This window comes from Sturnira hondurensis, unplaced genomic scaffold, assembly GCF_014824575.4.
Source record: "Sturnira hondurensis isolate 20B ecotype Veracruz unplaced genomic scaffold, ASM1482457v3 Scaffold0006571, whole genome shotgun sequence".
Lineage (NCBI taxonomy): Eukaryota > Metazoa > Chordata > Mammalia > Chiroptera > Phyllostomidae > Sturnira > Sturnira hondurensis.
In genome coordinates, this window is record NW_028079202.1 from 2,210,133 (window position 1) to 2,226,666 (window position 16,534).

Here is a 16,534-nt window from a genome sequence, read left to right on the forward strand (position 1 = left end):
TCTGGAGCCCAGTCTGTTCCCCCTCCTATGCAGCCCCTCCAGGCTCCTGTCCCAGCACTGACTGCTGTTTTGAGGAGCTTACTTTTCCTCCTTTCCCCTCCTATGTGTGTACACAAATGTTTGTGTTCTGTCTTATAAGCATTACAGACTGGCTGGGTGGGTACAAGGACGTCCTTGTAGATGTTTCCCTTTTTTGAGGCTGTGACAAGAAATCTGAACTTGGAAATTGGCTACTATCCTGTAAGAACCCAGAAGCTCTCAATTAACTTCTTGTTGGCAGTTTTCCCAACTGAGTGTTTAATTATAGACTGTGGACTTTGTAAAATGACTTTTCTCAGCCTCTACAACAAAGAAAACACCCAATTCGTGGATTAAGGAGTTACCATGAGTATCAGTATGTACATTAAATACCATGGCCTTCTGATTGCATTCTCCTTTGTGGAAATTGGGGAGAGTAAAGTTGGAATTTAGTAGGAGATACCACTTTTGGACTTGTCTTTGTTGGAAGAACATTATTTTGGTGGCATTTTTTGCTTTTGTGCATCCTCACTCTAGACACTGTTTTGGCCTGTGTGCTTGGGCATCACTGTGATAACTTTGGCAAATCCCATGGGGTTCATATGACAAATGTCCTGCACTCAGCATTGAATTGTGGTCTTGTGACTGGAGAGTGTAGAGTAGATGCAGAGGAGCCTCAAGAAGGTGAAATGCCCTCTGATGAGGTCACCTGGGGATGTGATCTGTCAAGGGAAAAGCATAGAACAACAAGTTTGGCTTTTAAGTTCAGTGGATTAAGTATTCAGTATGTGTGTTGAAGAGGGGTGAATTACAATGTCAGTGTTGCTGACACATGCCACCCTATCTGCCTCTGAGGATAAAAAGAGCTGGGTAGGTGGGCAAGCCAAGGCTGCAGGTTAACAGTTTCTCAGACCTTTCAGTTCTAACTGCTGAGGAAGGACTGAGAACAAAACCACTTGTAATGTCTGTCCAGAGAAGGCCAGCAACTAATATGGTATATGAAAGTGTGTTGGGCCTGTGATCCGTTTGCTTGTGTTGGTGCTGCATGTCGCTGAGCCTCCCTTGGGAGCTGTCTGTGCTGGGACTAATCACGACAGGGGATCCTGCCTGCAGGTCTGCATTTCTGTCATCATCATGGAAGGGGAAAGGCCTCTCCAGAAAGCTGATCTGGGTTATGTTGGCCCATTTGATCACAATAATTTCTTACCTGAAGTGGGGAGGGGACCAGACCCATGAAAATCTCCTGTCTTCAATCATCACAGACTCACCCAGCTGGGCCACCTTTATGTGTCTGACACTGAACTCTTTTCAGGTATAACTTGAGTAGCACTTTGAAGACTAGTTATCACCCTCTGCTGCCTTATATCACATAACTTGTCATATATGTTAGATTTAAAGGGAAAAAATTCCTTAGGCAGCAGTTAGGATTTGGGAAAGGAGTCTATTCAACCAACAGGTCACTGCCTTTATTGCATCTTTACTGTGAGTTTTGAAAAAATACAGAACACAATGTAATATATAAAAATTTTTTTTGCAAAACAAACTTTAGGGAAATCAGATTGTATAATAATTTTTGTATGTATTCAGCAGTGAAATATGTTAACATTCTAAGATGTCACTTCTGTGGTATAAAAAATTTTTAAGTAAATGAAATTTACAGTGCATATTGAAATGATGTATATTTAAATTTCTGTATTAATTAGGAAGCCCTCTTTGCTGAAGTAGCATTAGTATCAAATCAGATTTTAATTTGTTGTACAACTTTATAGTTCAGCAAATGGCTTTGATAACAAAAAACAATTAAAAAGTTTTTTACTTAGGACAGAAATAATCTATAAGGAAAGGGGAGAAGGACCAAAAGATTGTTTATATGCTTATTTAAGTCAGATACATAGAATTTTCATGAATAGAAAATCATTAAACTCATTTGTTTGAGAACTCTTTAGTCCATCTGGTTTAATGAGCTAAAACTTTGAAAACAAAACAAAAATGGAAAAGTTCGTGTTACCTTTTATATGTCCCCAAGTATCAAATTGCATCATTATGAATAAAAGACCATCACACTTAAAAACAAAAGAACATATGTGCCTGATTCTTTTAATCCCACAAATACCTAGTATGCCAAAGGAACATGTAAACAAAACTCTATGCTTCTCCGTAGAATGGATGGTGCTGGGTCTGTTAGTACATGACTTTGACGTAAGGATGCTTTCATTCATTACTTGAACTGCATTTACTTAGTGGTGCAGCAGAGGGGAAATTTTCAACTACCTTATTTATTTAAAATAAACTGACAGGTTTTAATTAAGCACCTGTCTTCAGAAAAGTCAGCAGCATTAGTTACCATACTCAAAGTCAGATTGGGCCTAGGCCCTCAGTACCTTCTTGAACAGCCACACAACTGCATACACCACATGGGATATGTCATGTGAGGGGGCAGAACTCAGGTGAAGGCATCCGGACTGCTTCTGCAGGAATGCTGCTGTGATGATGCAGCCGAGCAGCTCTATAAAACTAGAGCCACTAGGAGCACGCTGATGTAGATACTTATTTTTAATAAAGTCTCTTGCTGCAAAAGTTAAGGGTAATCTTTTTCCTGGTCAGTCAGTTTAAGGAAATAATAAATAAATTAAAAAAGGATGAGTTATTTTGTATATTCTGTAACAACAGAAAACATTTATAGTCAGAAATGTTCAGAAAATTCACTGTACAGAATGAATGGCTTATTTACACTTATCTGTGTGATTTTTCTTGGCTGGGGTATGTGACGCCAGTTCCCCAAGACGAGAAACCTCATTTATTCTTGTCCAAACCCCTCTGTTTCTTCTATTGCAAAAAGAAGTTTCTCCTTCAGTTGCTCATAACTCTTATATGGTGGGAGATCCAAACGATTAAAACTAAACAGAAACAAAATCAGATGTGTGTTCAATAAAATGAAGATTTCCAGTACAATATTTTTAAAGCACATTTGAAAAACTAAAAGGACAGAGACATGTTACTATACTACTTATCTATTATTATTAATGTATACAAATTTCTTACAGCAGTCTATTCAGACTTAAGATCTAGTCATAAGACTATTTTAACATTTCCCAGAGAAACCGGCCCATTATTTTAATCACTCCCTTGAAAGGCATTTATATCCCTTTCTCTCCCTCTTTCGAAGTTAATCAAAACTCAGACCCTGAATGAATTCAACTGTGTCCTTTCTCATTTCTTGTACATTGATAGGGGGACATCCCACAAGTAGGTAAGTTGGTGTCCCTTTCCAGTAGGCAGTCCCATCCTGCCTGTAGCCATAAGCCTTGCCTTCCTGATGACTCTCTCTCTGAAGTTTCTCCTTTCTTCAACCCCACCAGTGACCTTACATTTTGAAAAAACAAAAAGCAACAGTTGATACCTGTCTCCCTTTCACAAAATATAAAATCTGTCTATAGTGAAAACCAACTTTTCTCCCTCCTGTTACAGGAAAGGCCAGTTCCTTTCAGCTGTCCTTGGGGATTCTCTCTGGTTAAGGAATGCCCTGCCCTGCCTCCCTCGGCAACTCCTCCTCTACTGGCTTCACCAATTTAGTCTAGGCTGGTCTGCAAATGTCTGGTCACAGGATCCCTTTTCATGCTTCAAAAGTACTGAGAACCCCAAACAGCTTTCGTTTTATGTGAATTATAATGATCTGTTTTTGTTTATGTAACTACTATATTAGAATTTAAAACTGAGAAATTTAAAAAATAATTGATTTGGAAACATGACCTTGTTTTATATTTCTGCAAATCTTTTTACTGTCTAGACTCTGATACCTGTACACTCACTCTGCTGTACTATATGATCTTGGTTCGTAAATGCACACCTGTCCCCACGTGTTCAGTAGGAACTAGAGATGGACTAGTCACTTTTCCAGGTAATTGTGGATATTACTATTTGACGCTATACTAGATTTGACCAGGTTACATGTAATATGAAATCCTATCAAAGAACTTTCTGTACGTTATGTAAAATCCATTGGATTGTGTTGCCCTCTGAACCATCTTTTTTGACCCGTGCATGATTGGTTCACCAACTTAGAGGGTTTTCAGATGTGACACATTTAATTATGTAATAGAAAAAAAAAATCAGTAACACTGCTAATCTCACCAAAAAAGTCCTGGGAGGCTGTCAAGTCCATGGTGTGTGTGTATATATATATGTGTGTGCACATATACAAGTTTTCCAAAATTATAATTTTTGCTCAAAACCTTCACTGCCCACAGTGCTGTGAATTGTTTTCCTTGAAGTGACACACCTACTTCACTACTTTCAAGAAAATATTTGCCAAATATCCAAGTCTGAATAAACTGTTTGTTAGTCATTCTTTGAAGTGATGGGAATGTTCATAAAAAAGCCAGCTGGGTCAGCCTTCAACTCAAGCAGCTGCCTAACAGCCTCTCCTCATAACAGGAACCATTGTCAGACACATGCTTAGATACCAGATGAACAAAGTCAATTCTCACAGCCTCATGAAGTATAATCCACAGTGAACCTGGGTTGTTTTTTCTTTTGCTGTCAACAGCATACATGGTTAACAAGGACCTGGTGAAGGGGTGACAGTTGCCACCAGCATACAGCTGTGAATACCATAAAAAGGTGAAGTGTGGCTTAGCATGAACATAGTTCTGACCAAAAGAGAACCACCAATGTCAGGCTACCACCTGTTGGGAACAGACAGTTCTGTACTATCTCCCTGTTCACTGTCCCTGATCTCTCCTCTAGCCAGTGGATTTCCTTGAATCTCATCACCTGCTACTTAAGATACTTTAGAAGCTTCTACTTGCCCTTACAGTGAAACCCACATTCCTCAGTGTAGGCCAGGGTCTTGCACAGTTGACCTATAATGACTCTGCATTTCCAAAGCCCTTATCTCTCTCCCCTGACTCACACTCTATTCCACTCAAACCAGGCATTTCTGCAATTTCTTACTTCAGGGTATTTTGAAAACAACCATGTATAAAGAGTGCATTTCCCACATCGCCACAGCATGCTGTTCATCACACTCCAACATGGCCCTTTTTAAGGGCTCCCTGCCCATCGGGCCAGTTGTGTCTACCATGGCCCAGCTTCATTTCCCTCCACAGATTTCCTAGAACTGTCATTTGTGTGCCCTCCCCCAAGGAGTACAAACTGACAGTGGATACTCTAAATATTGGTTCAGTCAGGCTTACACTTCGCAAGTATTCAGATTTACCAGCTAGAAATCATTTGGTGGTGCTCAGTTAAAGGACACTGCGTTAATGAGTATGTTCTAAACACTGAAATCTAGCTATGTTAATGAATTAGCAGTTATATTGGGTCATATATTAAAAAAAAAAACACTGGTTTTCACCTTTTACTTAGGGACTCTCTTCAACTTACCATGTGTGGCTTCTTGGTAACCAGGTGTCTTTCCCAACTTTTTCAATGCAAAATTTTTGAGGCCCATTACTTCCTAAACCAGGAAAATAAAATAAAATTTATCTGGTCCTTGAAACTTTTTGGTCTTTAAAACTAGTTATTTAACACGGCACTTTGAAAACTAGTTATATAACATGTCACATAGATAATACTACAGTGTCACTTGCTTCTGCCCAGAACAGCTCCTTCTGGTGTAGGGACCCAGCAACAAACCTCACGTCATTGCAAAGACCAGTATTTGCAGAAGTCTGCTCCCCTGTCACCCTGAGGGACACAGCAGTGGTTACCCAGGCAGGTGACTTTCCTTGTCTCACCCTACATATAGCACCAGGAATGAGCCTTAGGCCAGTGACCAAAGTGACCCACAGAGGTGGCACTCACCCATGAGCTCAGCAAAGCCTCCAAGGGGCAGGCGGCAGGTCCCCGTGACAAACTGTAGCAGACGCATTCTTGCCTCATTGTCTGTATCCTTCACAAACTGCAACAAGACCAAAATTAATGTAAAATAGATGCTAAGTTATCTTCAGTAATGAAAATAGTAGACATTTAAAGTATTCCCAAATTTCTTCCAGATAATTAAGAGTGAACTTGAAGAATAAGAAATTTAACAATGAAATTGATTTGAAAGAAAAGTGATAAAAAGTGGTTGCAGCCTTTACCATTTATTAGGGCTAGTTTGCACTGTGCTGAGAATACTACAAAGAGGAAGTAGAAATTTAGAAATGTCATCACTGATCCAAGGAACCAGGACAGGTGTTACAGCCGTCACCTCTGGAGGGTCCTGCCAGCACAGTGCCATGAGCTTCTTGAGTGTGCAGCCCTCACAGTACTATGAAATGGGTACTACATTAGCATCCCCATTACATGTAAGAAGACAATGCGTAGAGAGCCATACAGTGTGTCCTCAAATGGCTAATAAGTGGCATAACACAGGTTGGGTAAGCTCTGAACCACTGTCCTGTCCTGAACACCTGCACTTTCCCTTTAGGGACCCCCCGCCAATGACCACTTCCTCCCACTTAGCACCACTTCCCAACTTTGCTCTTTATACTTGAAAACCCAAAGTTTGCATTCTTCCACAAATAATCTAGTTCACTGTTTTCTTTGTTTTTGTTAATCTGCATTTAAGAGTGATTGCAGGGCATAGTATTGCAGAATGGATATATTATAGTTTATTTACTCAATCCCCTCCTGATGCAAATCAGGTGTTTCCTGTCTCCATCAGAGTACCAATAATGCTGCACTAAGTACTCTGGTATGTGCCATCTTGCATGTAAGATGAACACATGGCACATATCCTTCCATAAAGATGCAACTTTTGGAAAATCTTTTTCTAGTAATACAAATACCCAGACCATCGTTGCACCTGAGAGTGAAGCAGTAAACCAGCTCAGTTACTATGTGAGTCTCAGTTACTAGGGTTATGTGAAGACTGTCCCCTGACCTAGAGATTTTAAATTTTCAAATGAACATACAAAACAGAGTCTAGCATCAAGATCAGTATGCAGCACCTGGATGCCTAGAGACCACCTGACGGCAGCTTTAACCTCAGGAAAGGGAAGAAAGGAGAGGGTGGATATTACCCTGTGGATTATTCCAATTCCCTAGCATGTTGTCACCTTCAAATGAATTAAGTGTCTATTGTGACTTTCTCATAAAACATACTTCCTCCTTCACTTACAGGATTAAGTAGGATTTGTAGAGTACTTTCATATTGCTAGAAAAAAATGTTATACCTAAATTTACTACCATTAATCACTTAAAGAAGATCCTACCATTCATTTTTTCATCCAGAAATGGTCGAAATAAGCCATCTTTTAACATATATTCACTTTTTAAAAAAATTGTCGCCCAAGGATATGTTTGATTTTAGAGAGGGAGGAAGGAAGAGGACAGAGAAAGAGAAACATTGCTAGGCTGCCTCCCATAAGTGTCCCACTGGTATCGAACCCACAACCCGAGGTAAATGCTTTTCCTGGGGACCAAACTGCGCCCCCCACACCCATGCAACATTTTGCTGTATGGGATGACGCTCCAACTGAGCCACCCAAACAAACCACATACTCACTTTTGGTTTGGAACTCAAAGACTAAAAAGCCATGTCCAAAAGTCTCAACTTGGTGTCAATAACGAAAAATAAATAAAAAACTTTTTAAATTGCTGTTTCATTAGAAAATGTCTTAAGTACTTTGTTTCAAAAAAAAAAAATAAAAGCAAATACCTGCCAAAACCAAATAATCTGCTTGCTGTTTCTTGTGTAATGCCGATACACAGTATTTCTCTGCCAGTCAGCCAGGTCCACTTCCTGCATGCCACAGAGCATAACCTGGAGTAGGGGGAGCACAGTCTCAGTCACAGTTGGGACTTGGAGATGAGAACTATGACTCCACGTGCACAAAAAACAGTGGCCACAGTAAGCAAATCCACATTTATGGCTATTTATCATGCAAGATTCTTTGGTACCTTATCTATGTTTTCTGAACTCAGAAAACAACTCAGCTATTCTTTAAGAAAACAATAGATGTGTTAAAAGAGTATCTCCCTTTACTATAAATACATCCTAAATTAGGTGTCCAAATTATTGATGCATTTCAAACGTGAATTTCTCTGCCTTTTAAAAAATTGTATTCTTATCTACTTTTAAAGATACTAACCTGTTTTCATTTATCCAGGATTTGGGAATAAAATATTCTATGTATGTGAAATTTTCAAATAACACCAATTTATTATATGTGGGATGAAACTATTCTGTGCATAACAAAACAGTATGGTGCATATTATACTTCTCACACATCAACTCTTAAGTATAATTTGTAGATGACAAGATGCACATTTTAGGTATAGAGTCAGATGAGCTTTGACCCATATACACACCTGTGTAACCACCACCGCAATAGAGATATATGACGTTTCCATGATGTCTCCTTTGCAGTCAAAAGCCTCATCTGGTGCTAGGTGACCAATGACTTCGGATTCTCAAGAATATCACACAGTGTGCATATAGTCTTGTTTGTTCCCCACCCAACACAATGTTGTTATACCTGGTGCTGTGGGCACCAGCACTTTCATATCACTGGGGTGTACTTCATTATATGAACATACAACACTTTATTTATCCATTCACTTGTTGGTGGACATTTAGATTACTTCAGATTTTGGGCTTTGAGGCATAAAGTTGTGATGAACATTACAGAAAAGTCTTTGTATGGATTTATATTTCCTTTCACTTGGGTAAATACCTAATAGTTAAGGGGCCAGGGCATGAGGGTGAGGTGTGTCTAACATGGTATTAGAACTAAATGGTCCCAAAGTGGACTTCATTGGGCTTTCACTTGCAATTTCCAGGGACTAAGGAACGCCTTTCAGGCATTTACTTGCCATCACTGACCTTGTGTTAAGCCTTTGTCAATATCTGTTGCCATATGCGGGCTGTCTTTTAAGTAAAAACTTTGAAGAGGAGAAGATTGCAATTTTGATGAAGTCAAATTTAACCTGTTTGTGTGGTTTATAGTTTTTTTCTGTTTTCTCTAAGAAACTAATGCCTACACAAAGACTTCACTTCCATGTTTTCTTTTTAGCTTTCATATTTATGTTTGACTTATTTTTAATTAATCTTTTTTTATGGGCTAAGGCAAGAGTTGAGGGTAATTTCCTTCCATATGGATATACTGGTGACCCAACATCCTTTGTTCAGAAGACTTTCCTTTTCCCCACTGAAATGTATTACCACTTCTGTTAAATATCAGATGACAGTTACATGTGGGTCTGTCTCTGGACTTTCCCATGTTCTGCTGATCTGTTTGTTCCTCCTTTCATAAAGACCACATTGTTACCAGAGCTAACAATTATTGAAAGCAGGTGCTGCACATCCTCCAAGTTTGTCCATTTTCAAAACTGTTTTGGCTGATCTAGAGCCTTTGTATTCCCTAGTCATTTTAGAATCAGCCTATCAATTTTTACAGAAAATTCTGCTAGGATATTGACTCAGGTTGTGTTGAATATACAGATTAATTTGGAGAGAACTGACATTTTTACAATACTGAATCCTTCAATATATAATCTGATATACTTCTTATTCAAGTTACCCTTAATTTTCCTAAGCAATGTTTGAGTTTTTAGGATAGAGGTCTTACATGTCTTTGGTTAAAGTACTGTATTTTTAGGACTAGAAGACATATCAGACCACAAGACACACCTAGGTTTTAGAGGAAAATAGGAAAAAAAGGTTTTGAAGTAAAAAATGTGGTAAAATATTTAATAACCTGTGACCCCGCTCCACCGCCACTGCCACCTCCACCCCACAATGAGACAAACATACTACATTCAGACTATAGGACGCACCCTCTTACCCCCAAATTTGGGGGGAGTGTGTCTTATAGTCCAAAAAATAAGGCAGTTCATTTTATACTTCAGTAAATGAGACTTCCAATTGTTCACTGCTAGTATTAAATAGAAGATAAAAGTTGATTTATACAATTACTGACCTTGTACCCTACAGTCTTGTTAAATTCACTGTTAATTCAAATAGCTTTTTGGTAGATTCCTTGAGATTTCCTAAGTTGACAATCAATGATGTGAAATTTCCTCTTTATTGATGCCTTTTATCAAACTGAGAAAGGTCCCTTTTAGTCCTAGTATGGTCAGAGTTTTTATAAAGAATAACTTATATCTTAAAGTTTAAAATATTTTTAACTTACAAAAAGGCGCATGATTATGAATAGATATTACTTTGAGCAATGATATGAATACTCATTGAATATTATTCATGGATTAAGAAAGACAATGAAGGGGAGGAAAAGAAAGGACTAGGAGTAAAAATCAAAACAAAGCAAAAAAGGATGGGTGTTTTATCACAGCTCTGCACTATGAGCTAAATACATAAGTCCCCTTATGTATTGCAAGCAGCCCACTATGTCTCAGCTGTACATGAGAACATATGAAGACCATCAAGGGCCATGGAACAGCACGAGCCCATCATGGCCTTCCGGGCCTCTGCTGTAGCCACTACCCAACACCCTTTCCCCAGGGGACCTCCAGGGAGAGCTTTCACTGGTGCCATGGTACATTTTAGGTTTATGTGTTTTGAGGACCCAGAATAGTTTAATTTTCTTTAGATTCTTAGTGCAGTCTGTGATTAAAAAATGATTAACACTACCCTAAAAAATATCTTCCATTCATTCTTGTAATGTATTTCTGCCTGTTTAAGCAAGCTATTAGGAAAGATGTAAACCCGGGCTAGGGATTCAACACTGTCATGCAGACTTAGAGTCCTGACGTTCAATATTTCCCAAATCAGTTAGAATTTTCAGCAGGTTAATTTTTACACAGGAATACTATATAAAACATAAAATGCTAATTTTCACATGCAAGTTTGATTACATGGACAGACAGGGTTTCTTGGCAAAGAATCCAAGCTGGCTAAAGTTAAAACACTGCACCTACAGTGGGCTGAGAGGAAATGCCAAGGACTATCCTGGTGTCCATATGGGAAGAAAAGACTTCACAAATTCAGTGACTGATATTTAGGGAAACAAATCAAAACAGTAATAAGATGTTATTTCACACCATTAGGATGGCTATCATAAAGAAAAAAAAGGAAGAATGTAGGTGAAGATGTGTAGAAATGTGAACCCTGGTACACTTTGGTGGGAATGGAAAACAGTGGGGCAGTTCCTCAAAAAAAATTGAATACAGGATTACTTAATGATCCAGCAATCCCACTCCTTGGAACATACCTGAAGAGCTGAAAGCAGGATATAAGATACTAGTACAGCCATGTTCTGAGCAGCAAGCATTCACAATAACCAAAAGGTGGAGACACCCTAGTAGCCACTGGCTGGTGAATGGATAAAGAACATGTGGCCTATACATGTAATGAATATGATTCAGCCTTAAAAAAAATTCTGACACCTGCTGCAACATGGATGAACCATGAGAACACTATGCTCAGTGAAATAAGCTGGTCACAGTAAGACAGATACAGTGTGAGTCCACTTAAGTGAAATAGCAAGAGGAGTCAAACAGAAAGTAGGTGGTGGTAATGGGCTGGGGAGTGGGAAATATGGAGAACTTGTTTAGTGGGTAGAGTTTTAGTTTCGCGAGATAAGAAGTTCTGGAGATCTGTTGCCTAGTAATTTGAACATACTTAACATTACTGAACTGTACACTTAAAAATGACTAAGATGGTAAATTTTGTTATGTGTATTTTGTTACCCTCCGAAAAATGCTCTTATACTTTTACCAAGTCTAAATATAGTTGACACCACTAGGAAGTCATGACTTTAAAATCTGATCTTTGGGGTAACTCATTACTAAGCCAGGGTACCAGGAAGTTCGCCCAAATGAGTAATACGGTTACACCCACTGTCTAGGACCCTACAGCAGGCCTGGTTGATGACTTTGTGCCCATGACATCATCATGGTTCAAAGAACATGAGCCCCTCAGCCAGTGCTAGGATTTAATATCCCCAAAACTTCTGGATGAGTGAGAAGATTCTAGATTGTGCCACATGATTTAAAACCATTGGGCATTCTTCTGCGAAAGCACCAAACAGCCCCTGCCCCCACTCCTTAAAATACCTAGTTAAAATGCCTCACCTCCAATTCTTTTTCATCAAAGTACTGTAGCCACTGAAGTGGAACAACTTCATTGAAACCATCCAGGAAAGCTTTAGTCTGCTCTTGCACTCCTCGAGAGAAACGCCATTCTGTCATTAAACTGAAGATAAAGATGACATATAAAGTAGGTCACTTGTATGTGGTAAAAGGCTTAGGTAAAAATCAAACTTCTAACACTCCATTTTTTTCTAAATCTACCATCTACATTCCTCACACACGTGTTGTTTCTGAGTTAACACATCTACACAAGGAAATCACGGCAGCATATGTGCAGCTGTCAAGATGCTTTTCAAAGTGAAGAACATGTAAGAGGCTCCCTGTCGATGAGGCTCCACCATGAGCAGGAAGGGCGGCCACATGGCAAACGGACTCCCCTTCCTCCTGACTCATAGCTCTCCACAGAGAAGCAATGGTGTGTCGCAAGGACATCAGGCATGCTGTCTGCAGGCTTCGAGATGGGACAGGTTATGGTACTTGTTAGAAATGGCTTAACACTGATTTACTGGAGAACACAAAGGTTTCCTAACATTTAAAGGAGAAATCATTTAAAACAGAAACAAAACATTTGGAGGAGTCATAAGGCAGCTGTAGAAGAGGCAGGCAAGGAGGAGGCAGAAAATCTGGCAGTAACAAGGTCTGGAAGGAAGGTGGGTGTGGAGGACCCTGTGCAGGAGCAGCCATGGAAACTGGGGGAGGGAGCAGCCTCTCCATGTCCCCTGCCTCCAACTCCTCCCTTGTGCGGAGGAGGAAGGTGCTTGACTTGTTTCAGACACCTTTCATCCTTGCTGCCTCCAAAACTTCCCTACATCAGTGACTTAAGCCCTCAATTCTATCCAGCTTCCCCGATGCGGCTCAGACAGCTCTCTTCCAAACTCCCCCTTTAGTCCATTGCCCCTCCCCAGCCTGCCACCACTCATTAGAAGGGGGCCCTAGCTCACAGTGCTCACCTTCTCACTTCCCATTCATTCAAGTTTTAAACCACTATAGTTTGGCTTTCAACATCTCCTCCCACAGGAAGAAACAACGGCCTTTATAAAATGACACCCAGGCACTGCAAAGGGCCAAGTCATGTGCCCTTTTTTTCTGTGCTCGTGTGACATGCTACCTGTGATGGTGGCATGAGCATTCCCAGTTCTCAGGGCCCTTTCTACCCAACAGAGCCATAAGCTGATTGGTTCTGCCTACTCTTTGAAGGCTCTCCATCTGTCCTATAGGGTCTCTGTCCTATAACTGAGTGTCACTTGCCTTTTCAACTCCTCTAGTTACTCAACTATCTAAAGATGATTCCATTAATCACTGAAGTTTCAACTATCATAGAAAAGCCAATAATTCTTAAATCCCCAAATCCTGCTTTTCTCCTGAGATGGAGACATTTGTAATTCATCTCTCTGTGGACATCCTGGTAACACATCCACTGTCAATCAGTCTAGAAACCTCAATTGTTAACTACTTCATTTACTACTATTTCCACACTGTGTGTTAGTAATGACTTACTCTGAACCATCTATTCCTGTAATGTCCTCCTACACTCATCCCTTCATTTTTACGTGTCATGCCTTTTTCAGGTATGTATCTCCCACCTTCTAGATTCCTGGACCACCTACCCAGGGTCCCTCCCCTTTCACTCCCTTGCCATCTATGGCCCCCCAGTTTATCCTCTACAGATGCTATAACTAGCCTTCCAAAACCACTTCTGATCATCCCATCTTGTTGGGTTTTAACGAAAATCCAAATTTCTTAAGAAATATTTTTTTAAATTTCTTCACAATGTGTCTACCACTTGAGGCCCCTCTCTGGCCACTATTTGTTGTTATTTGCCACATTCCTGGAATATCTCAATTCCTCTGCTCCTACTGGCTTCCGCCTCCCAAAGAGTTGTCTATCCAGTCCTATTTGTGTACTAAAAAATAAGTATCACAACTAAAAGAGAATTATCACATTAAGACCAAGATTAAAAAAACAAAATCAAAGTCTGCTACTGTATCAGAAACTGGAACAAAATCCTCCCAAAATTTTTATATTCAAGATTAGATATGAACTCTTATGTAGCAGGTACTACACAGAAAAGATTTTTTAAAGCAGTGGTTACCTTAACACAGTGTAGAATGCAAACAAGCAAATTCGTAAGTATTGTACAAACATTAAACTGCTTCTGATGTTTGAAAACATGGACAGTGCTTTTTAAATGCTTGGGTTGTTTATTTAATAACCACTGGATTGGACTTCGGGGGAAGCTTAAAGTTTATCAAATATAGAAAGTTGGGTGCCTTACTACCTTTGTGAATATACCTTCTTCAGAATGTTTTTCTAGTAAAAGTGGTAAGTGTTCCATGTGCTCCAACATGTGTAGGAGGAATAGGTATGGGTGATTCCACATTCAGAAAATCACGGCTGACTAAGTATGGGACACTACCGTAACAACTGCAGGTTGAGAAGAAAGAAAGCTACACAGCCTTATCTATTCAATAGTCTTTCACTAAAATCTCCCCTTTTGGTAAATATCCTCCACAAGAGGCAGCAGCATGACTGTATTCATGTTTACAGTTTTCTGCTGCCTGGTCTGTAATGGCTCAACCTGGACACAACCTGAGTGGTACAAGTAATATAGGATGGACATACCATGATTAACTATTAGGAAGCAAGTTAATCTAGTTCTCCTGACCTGCAAAAGCTAAGAGTAAAGTATGTATATGGTCTCATTCTGGGAACAATTACAGAAAGCAAAAAAGAATCTGCAAGGAAGAAAAAAGATAACACTGAGAACCTAAGTCTAGAAGGAGAGGGAAGACGTGGCAGAAAAAATGAGAAATCTGGTGGTGACACTTTACCTTTACCATGGGTCACTTAGTAGTTCAGGAGCCTACGCGCCCAGTCTAGTCTGTAATTTGCTTTTCATACAGCCCATGAGTTAAAAACAGTCTTTATATATTTTTAATTAAAAAAGGTTGAAAAATTATTAAAATAATAATATTTGAAAACCACATGAAATCAAATTTCAGTGTATATTCAGTGTATATTCAGAGTGTAGCCACACAGGTCTGTTCTCATCCTGTCAGCACTGCTTGAGCTCCAAGTGCAGGGCGTGGCAGTGGTAAACTGCCTGAAATATTTACTATCTGGTTCTTTCCTGGAAAAGTCTGCATTTACCTCACTGGCAAATGGAAATGATTTCTAAAGTTCATATTTGACTTTAACAGAACACTGAGGTCATGAGAGCAGACTCCTCAGAGAAACAGGCTGAATGAAGGACCTTGGACAGAGATCCACATTTAGGAAGTGGAGAGAGATGGAGGGCAGCACCACAGAAAGAGAAAGTGAAGAAACGACAGGTTGTAGGATCCTGGAATTCAAGAGGACAGTTTGAAAGTGGCGTGGGAGTACCTATTAAGACAGGAAGTGGGAGGGCAGGTGAGATGCCTCAGGAGATAAACCCTGCTGGTCGGTCAGAGCCAGGGTCCATGTCACACTGCCCCACAGAACACCTCAATCACTCATCTGGAAGGAAGCAGCTGCGGTCTCTGCACCAACCTCTGAATACCAAGGGCAGTGACGTGTGACCCGACACAGTCAGAGAGCACACAAGCCAGTGGTTGTGAAGAAGGAAGATCAGTGTACATACTCTTACTTCAAGAACAGAGAAGGGCGGAGGGAAGTTACTATAGTACATATGAACTCTGAAGTATGGTGGAGCATGTATATAGGTTGAGTAGAGAGAAAACAATGAAAAGGTAAATGACAGGGAATGAATGTGGAGTCCTTCCAGAGTTGCAGAGAGGGAGGAGGCTGGGGTGTAGACAGGGGATTAGTGCCAACATGTTCTGGAAACCTCACCCAATGTACTCATCCTTGTTGTCCTCAGTCACCAGGATATTGGCACCTCCCAGCTTCAGGTCATGTGAGGTAACTTTTCCCAAAATCTCCATGTCAACAGAAAAGTACATTTCTAAGCCACATTCTTCAATGTCGTTGTCTCTGGTTGATAAAAATATATACATACTAATCAACAAGACATATAAATTGGTTATAAGAAAATGCCTTATTGAAAGAAAAATCTTCAAACCTTATCCAGATAAGGGAATTATAAAATTCAGTATCAATGGATTCCAAATCCTTAATCGTCAGTTTCTTACTTAGCATACGCTTGTAGAATGGTAAAGAGAAACCAGTATCAATAAACTTTCCATGGAAAAGTGCCTGCCAAGAAAAACAAAAAAATTATTTTAAAATTTACAAAATAATTTTCTTATTGAGTACACAATGATTACACAGAAATCACAAGGTTTTACCTATTTAACTGAGGTCAAACATTCAGCTACATTATGTCCTATCAATAAGTAAGAGGGTGATAAAGGAGCTTTACCAACCCCACTGTAATGTACTTTATAAATTCAATTAACCTAACTGGATGTGGAATGGAAAAAGGGCATCAGCACTCCCCGAATCCTGGCTTTCCCTGCTTTGCCCAGGGGGTGTT

General features: G+C 39.7%; 1 protein-coding gene across 9 annotated transcripts in view; it reads right to left on the reverse strand.

Moving 5' to 3' along the window:
* Positions 1–16,534, reverse strand: part of WWP1 (WW domain containing E3 ubiquitin protein ligase 1) — a 142,349-nt gene that overhangs the window by 12,755 nt on the left and 113,060 nt on the right. For 8 of the 9 annotated variants that reach the window (XM_037050194.1, XM_037050193.1, XM_037050199.1 and 5 more), the window contains 7 exons: positions 16,121–16,254; positions 15,892–16,032; positions 12,040–12,160; positions 7,664–7,768; positions 5,824–5,920; positions 5,404–5,476; positions 83–2,915 (listed from right to left, as the gene is read on the reverse strand). In XM_037050194.1, coding sequence (XP_036906089.1) covers positions 2,816–2,915; positions 5,404–5,476; positions 5,824–5,920; positions 7,664–7,768; positions 12,040–12,160; positions 15,892–16,032; positions 16,121–16,254 — 771 coding nt within the window. In that variant the 3' untranslated portion in view covers positions 83–2,815. Of the gene's footprint in view, positions 1–82; positions 2,916–5,403; positions 5,477–5,823; positions 5,921–7,663; positions 7,769–12,039; positions 12,161–15,891; positions 16,033–16,120; positions 16,255–16,534 lie in introns of those variants that run through there. The other variant, XM_037050197.1, reaches the window with a different exon arrangement.